Source organism: Ananas comosus, linkage group 16, assembly GCF_001540865.1.
Source record: "Ananas comosus cultivar F153 linkage group 16, ASM154086v1, whole genome shotgun sequence".
NCBI classification, from domain to species: domain Eukaryota; kingdom Viridiplantae; phylum Streptophyta; class Magnoliopsida; order Poales; family Bromeliaceae; genus Ananas; species Ananas comosus.
Window position 1 is genome coordinate 7,986,667 of NC_033636.1, and position 7,155 is coordinate 7,993,821.

General features: G+C 37.6%; 1 protein-coding gene across 1 annotated transcript; it reads left to right on the plus strand.

The window, feature by feature from the left end:
- LOC109722268 (aspartic proteinase oryzasin-1-like) lies at positions 538-6,834 on the plus strand. Its single transcript, XM_020250242.1, has 14 exons — positions 538-650; positions 870-1,249; positions 1,325-1,385; positions 2,507-2,601; positions 2,704-2,816; positions 3,418-3,586; positions 3,715-3,754; positions 3,868-3,932; positions 5,324-5,437; positions 5,549-5,613; positions 5,716-5,872; positions 5,960-6,079; positions 6,319-6,407; positions 6,494-6,834. The coding sequence occupies exons 2-14, from the start codon at positions 878-880 to the stop codon at positions 6,576-6,578; spliced, it is 1,545 nt and encodes a 514-aa protein (XP_020105831.1). The 5' UTR covers positions 538-650; positions 870-877; the 3' UTR covers positions 6,579-6,834.

A 7,155-nucleotide genomic window follows, 5' to 3' on the forward strand; every position in this document is an offset into this window, starting at 1 on the left:
ACATGATATTTTTGTCTCTAAAATTTAATTTACTATTATTTTTTTAGTCTCAAACATCGTTAATATGATTATGATATGATATAGTCATCATCACATCATTAATTAAAATATTATTATATAATTTTTAAATTTGCAATATATTATTATTTAGGATTTGGATTTAATTATACTAATTAGTTTGGAGTTAGAAATTATAATAAATTAAAATTTTGGGACCAAAGTATGTTGCATCTTATCCAAGCAATTACTAGTACTGAATATAATTTAATAGCTAATCTAAATTTTTTTTTAACTTAATAATCGAGAATGGGTCTATTTTAAATATTCCCTATAGTTGGGGGGAATTTTAACTTTTTTTTTTATCCCCTGTGGGGCCCACTGTTTACTTTATCGCTTATCGTGTTCGATATATGGACGCATATCGACATCCGAAGATTCTCATCCGACGGTGGATCCAGCCTCATCGAAGATCGGACGGTTTACACGAACTGCGCATACACCGAGTCCTCCGCCCCTTGACTTCTCTCTCTCTCTCTCTATATATATATACCCCCGCTAGACTCGTGGTGGAAAAGTTCTTGAGCGGTAGCTCAACTCCATTTCTCTCGCGCATCGACTCTCTCGCTTCGATCGCGGATTCCCCAAAATCGGTGAGTAGATTTATCCTCTTTTGTCCTCCGAATCGCTCCGATTCGTGTTTTTGATGTTGTTGGAGATGATTTTTTGCGGTTGTTTGGAGTGATTTATCGCTTTTTTCCTCGAATTTTTGTGATTTTTGTGTCCTATCGCGAGTTAGGGTTTCAGCGTCTCCTAGATGCTTGGATTGATTTTTTTCTTATTTTTTTTATATTTTTGGCGTTGATCGGTAGATCTCGAGATGGGAACTCGGGGCGGAGCTCTTGCGGTGGCGATCCTGCTCTCGGTGCTGTTGCATCAGTCGATCCTCCTCGCGTCGGCCGATGGATTGGTGAGGATCGGGCTGAAGAAGCGCCCGATCGATGAGAACAACAGGATCGCGGCGCGGCTCGTGGAGAAGGAGGAGGGGCCGCTATTGGCGGCGAGGAGGTACGGGCTCCGAGGGGCGCCTCTCAAGGAGGGGGAGGAGACGGACATCATCGCGCTTAAGAACTACATGAACGCCCAGTACTTTGGGGAGATCGGGATCGGCACACCGCCGCAGAAGTTCACGGTGATCTTCGATACCGGGAGCTCCAACCTCTGGGTTCCTTCCTCCAAGTGCTACTTCTCGGTGAGGTTTCATCATGGGTTGTAGGTTTGTGAAAACCATTGGATGTCGAGTACTTACTGTGATTTTTGGGTGTAGATTGCATGCCTTTTCCACACCAAATACAAGTCGGGCCGATCAAGCTCCTACCACAAGAATGGTTCGTCTCTTCTTCATCTCTCTCTCGTTTGCTTTGTTTGTTTCTAAGAATAAAAGGCTAAGAATTTGTATCTAATTTTGGCAAAAAAAAAGTATTTTTTTGGGCATTTTGCATATTTACTGCAATTTTTTTTGGAATTATGTACTTACTCCTCTGAAAGTTTCTATTGACAAATATATCCCTCTAAATTTTGAAAATTTGTATGCATATCGCTGCTCGTTCCAGTGACCACTGAAACTGGCGTAAGCTTTACGGTTCAGATGATGGTGATATGGAGGATAAAAAGTAAAAAAAAAAAAAGGAGAGGAAAATGGTCAAATTTTCCATGGTAAAGAGAAAATTGTCAAATTTTAGTGGTCAGCTGATGGGGAGGGATTTATCTCTGAAGTTTTTGAGATTAGATCATATGTATGATGATATGGATTTTGCAAATCTTGGAGTGAACCTTAAGCATCAATTATGGAAGACAGCGTCAGTAGAATAACTTTGATAGCAGCCTTAATGTGATAATTAGTTTTTTCTCTGGTACGAATCATCAGGTAATATTTAATTTATTTGCATCTCCATACAAGTATCCTTGAATCTAAGACATGCTTCTGCAAAACGTTGAGTGAGCTGTAGGCATCAGTTATAGAAGTAGCATCACTAAAATAACTTGATAGTAACCTTATTATGAGAATGAGCAGGGTAAATGACTTACTAAAATGAAGCATACTGTTGTTTCTATCTATCAACTTCTTAGTGCATGGTTCAGTGTAAGTTATATTTAATCTGATTATTATTAGTTTCATTGATGTCCAAATATTGGATATTAGCATGTCAGAGCTTTACATTTTGAGTATAATTTGTCTATTCATAATACTATTATGTGAGGTCAGCTTGTGTTGATGTTTATCATTGTCTACTTATAAATTTTCATCAGATGAGTTTTGATATTCGTCTGATTGTAAACCGGCATCTCTGTTCCTATACATGTTTTTTATTCAATTTGTATCGTGTACTCTTCCTCATTGTCATTAGCCTATGTTTTTCATGTGTCTTTCAAAAGTCAGTGCATACTGAACTTGCAATTATTTATCTATTTTTGGAAAACATTCTTTAATTAGTTGTTTTCTTATCAGGAAAATCTGCAAGTATTCACTATGGAACTGGAGCAATTTCAGGCTTTTTCAGCACAGACCATGTTAAAGTTGGTGACCTTGTGGTTAAAACTCAGGTTGGTGATTCTGGATATTTCTGTAGCAGGCTAATTCTAGTCATCTCTAGTTATGTTTTTGTCAAATGGCGCTGTAAGGACTCATTTATGCTGTCCCTACAGGATTTTATTGAAGCAACAAAGGAGCCCAGCGTTACTTTCGTGGTGGCAAAATTTGATGGTATTCTTGGACTTGGATTTCAAGAAATCTCTGTTGGAAATGCTGTTCCAGTGTGGTATGCTAGCCTGTCCTGTGTAATCAAATTTTCTCATCTGTGGTGACTAGCATGAAGTACCACATAAGGAAGTACTATAACTGATGCATAAGTTGGCATGTTTTAGGCTTTTCTTGTTAATACTCTTTTTAAAGTTAATGAGGGCAAATGTGATAGGAAAAACAGGCCTGTTTGTTGAACAGTCTATCTTACAAAACAAATATTGTATATCTTATTATGGTCAAATAGTTAATTAGGGGCATTTGTTTATTAACTGCTTCTGCTTAAGCTCATGAATTCCTTGGATTTATCGATTTCTGGCTGAAAACTTTTAAATTGTTGGTTCCTTGGATGATGAGACTTGCCAGTTGTGATTGGTTTAGGTGCCTCATCATGACTTCTATTCTCCAATCATCGTTCTTGTTTTGCGTTGTTTTTCTATATCTCTAAGCTTGTATTGTCAAAATGTATAGAGACATTGACTTTGTTTGACATGCTGATGCATTTTATATGAAGCTCACAATAAGGATATCTCTTTGTGGCAATTTCATTTTCATCTACTTTCGTCTTTATGAGGCATCTATGGTATTGCTGACATACTAACCATTTCTCTAATCTCTAGGTACAACATGGTCGACCAAGGACTCATCAAGGAGCCTGTTTTCTCTTTCTGGTTTAATCGTAATGCTAACGACGGGGAGGGAGGTGAGATAGTGTTCGGAGGTGCTGACCCTAATCATTACAAGGGCAACCATACATATGTTCCAGTGACTCAAAAAGGTTATTGGCAGGTTAGTCTCTTCTTTTATTTTATACTTTTCCAGTTAGCTGTTGCTAAAGACCTTGTTTTTGCCTCGAACTTGCTAGTGCTAATATTTTCAGTTAAATTGACTTCTGCCCTTGAAAATCCTTGTTGCAGTTTGAGATGGGTGATGTCCTCGTTGGTGGCCAGAGCACTGGTAATGCACTTGTTTTGTTTAATAGACCATCATTGCCTGCTGTTTGATATTCTTGGAAGTGTTGAATTTCTTTCTTTTCCTAAGTAATTTAAGCTTAAATGCTTTTGTGTCAGGATTCTGCAATGGAGGTTGTGCAGCAATAGCAGATTCTGGAACTTCTTTGCTTGCTGGTCCCACGGTATAATATATTTACATTCTATATAAGCATTATGGCTTTGTGAGATAAGGGAAATATTTGTCGCCTTATCTTTTGTGGTTCTACGTATGCCTTATAGATCCTGCGAGACATAAATTTTTTTTTATATAGTTAATTGGTTGGACATATGCACTTGAAATAGCCTATCAGTTCTCTAGGATTGTAGGTGGGCGATTTGTTTGATTTGCTATTGACGGTCATTAAGTGTCTTTCCTTTTTCTGGGGTTATCATATTCACATACAAGTTCGTCTTCCTCGTGATATAGTCTGAGAATCAGAGGATTTTTGTTTGACCAAGCTGCCAATTTATTTAGTTCTCTAGGTAATTTTAATTTGTGGAGTCATCTTTTTACGTAGTTTCCTCAGAGATATATTGGATAGAATGCTTAAATTAATGCTCATGATGTGTGCAACCCTTTGTTCTTTTAGGCAGTTTTGGAATCTTTGGATCAACTAATTTTGCTGCTGTCTACCTAAGTCTTTTTTTTTTTTACTATTACTGGGTTTATAGCAAAGCTTTTGTAGCTTATGAGAAAGCACAAACTATCTTTGTTAGATGATGTCAAAGACACATGTTATAATCCTAATGCGAAAAGAAGATGAGGAACTTTACTTGAGCAAAAGAAATATTTTTTAAGACAGATTTACAGCTTATTTGGATGTGGGAATAAGTTAGATGTTGAAAACTTGTGCTCGTTGGAGGTTTCTTTTAGGGGTAATAAATTAATATTGTAAGAGTTCAACTTAGTTCACCGAAAGGCAAATGTATTGCACCTATGTTATCATATCCTTCAAAGTTGGAATTGTTTATTTCTTCTTGCTTTTATACATCTTTTAATGCGTCTGAAGTAGCTAAGAAAAATGACCCTTCAGTTAAAAAGAAAAGACATGCCGGATGAGTTATTTGTGCATCTAGATATGCTTTGGTAGTTTCGGCATAGTTTCGACAATTTCATAATATTTGTATATCAACGTTGCTCTCTCTCGTGGTTACCATATTGAATATCTATTAGAGTACTGACAAGCATGCTTCTTTAAACCACTTCTCATTACTTTTTGATGTGAATGCAATAGCTGTTATCTTTGTCCTGTTGTTGAATGTCAAAAGAAGCTGCTTTCTTACAAGAATTTGTAACATGAATTGTGACTATGAGAGTAGCCTTTTCGCTGGTGTACTCATTTGAAATTTCAGAATTTAGCATGGTAGATTTTAGATTACAAAGGTTTATTACTCTTGAAACTTCAGAATTTAGGGTGGTAGTTCTAGGTTATTCATGTTTAGATCAAAATAATAACTGATAGTTAGTGTGCTGTAGAAATGCTTATTACCCATCTGCTACTATTAACTCTAAATTCCTGTTACTTTTATGCAGACCATTATTGCTGAGATTAACCAGAAAATTGGAGCTTCTGGAGTTGTGAGCCAGGAGTGCAAAGCTGTTGTTGCTGAATATGGACAACAGATTCTACAAATGTTGCTTGCAGAGGTTTGCGCATGTGCAGAATACGCGATAGACAATATATATTGTCTCCACTAACAGTGCCTGCAGAACATCAACTTTCTAACATCCTTTTGACTTTCTTCTGGTTAATTTCAGGTTCAACCAGGGAAAATCTGCTCAAGTATTGGTCTTTGCACCTTTGATGGTAAACAAGGAGTCAGGTTGGAACTCCAACATATTCTTTTTAACACGTTGTGGAGTTGAGTAACGGTCATATTTTACTTTTTAGCTGACACATACTTCTGTATTTTATAATTTTGCAGTGCCGGAATTGAGAGTGTGGTGAACAAGGACACTCGGAGATCTGCCGCTGGTCTGAGTGATGCTATGTGCAATGTTTGTGAGATGGCGGTCGTATGGATGCAGAACCAAATCAGCCAGAATCAGACCCAGGAGCTCATATTTAACTACCTCAACCAGGTACAAAGTCTTGTAAACTATGTCATAATCATTCTCCCCCTATTGAAGCTTTCTACTTGACGGATCACGAGTCAAATGGCTTTGCAGCTATGCGAGAAACTCCCTAGCCCCATGGGAGAGTCATCTGTTGACTGCAGTAGCGTGGCCTCCATGCCTGATATCTCCTTCACAATTGGTGGGAAAAAGTTCAGCCTCAAACCAGAACAGGTATTCTATTGTCCTTTTTAATTTTCTACTAGCATTTATCTGTCGTCTAGTTCTAGTGTTATGTTCATAAGCCATGTATTCTGTTTCTTACTCATGTGAAAATTGATGATAATTAAAAGATTCTACTTAGGGATGAGAAGGTTAATGAGTCTACTTTGATAATTTGTTTAATGCTAGTTATGCAAGCAGCTAGACAACTATGCCCAATATTCTGTTTTTTTTCTTTTGTGTGTGCACAGTACATCCTTCAAGTCGGCGAGGGATACGCAGCACAGTGCATCAGCGGATTCACGGCCTTGGACGTCCCTCCTCCTCGTGGCCCTCTCTGGTAATGCCCACTTCATTCTCTCACCTAATTCTAGTTTTTTTCAGTTCGCTTCGTTGCGCTAACTGAATGAAACATAAATGTTGCAGGATCTTGGGTGATGTCTTCATGGGAGCTTACCACACTGTCTTCGACTACGGCAACATGAGAGTCGGGTTTGCGGATGCAGCGTAAACCCAGTTACACACTACCACACTACCCCTATGCATATCGAAACTTTGAATTTCTGGTTTGGCTTTCACATGTTTAGTAGCTATAAAAGCAGCCCATGTATATATAAACATAAAGCTGGATTTAGATGCTTTGCGTTATCTTAGAGGTCGTACTGCAAAGCTCCGTCGACAGTTTGTGGTTCTCTTTTTCGTAAAGTTTTATATGGGCACAGAAACAATATAACTTACACAACTAAGCTTTGTTCTTCTGTTTTCTGTTTTTTCTTTTTTTTTTCTTTCTTTTCGTACATGCTCAATGGTAGATGAGTTACATTTAGGTTTAGTTTGGTATTGAGGTCTATCTAATGTTGTTAGATAAAATGGAGTTAGGAAAAAAACATATAGGGATATACTTCTGCCTTCTTCGATGGGATCACAGAAAATATATTATAACCGACTTATCGCAATATGCGGAATGCAATATTACGTACGGAAATAAATATGGTATTTTTTTCATCGTACTTTCTTATCGCATGTAACGTAGTTTTTTCGCAATTCCAAATGAAGACTTAGTTTGGTAACGCGGTGGCTAAGAGCAT

Excerpts from the sequence above, each read along its gene's own strand:
- LOC109722268 (XM_020250242.1), top strand. The coding sequence starts at position 878 with ATGGGAACTCGGGGCGGAGCTCTTGCGGTGGCGATCCTGCTCTCGGTG. Across the intron at positions 1,386-2,506 it reads AAGCTCCTACCACAAGAATG|GAAAATCTGCAAGTATTCAC; the intron begins GTTCGTCTCTTC and ends TTTTCTTATCAG. Across the intron at positions 3,755-3,867 it reads CGTTGGTGGCCAGAGCACTG|GATTCTGCAATGGAGGTTGT; the intron begins GTAATGCACTTG and ends CTTTTGTGTCAG.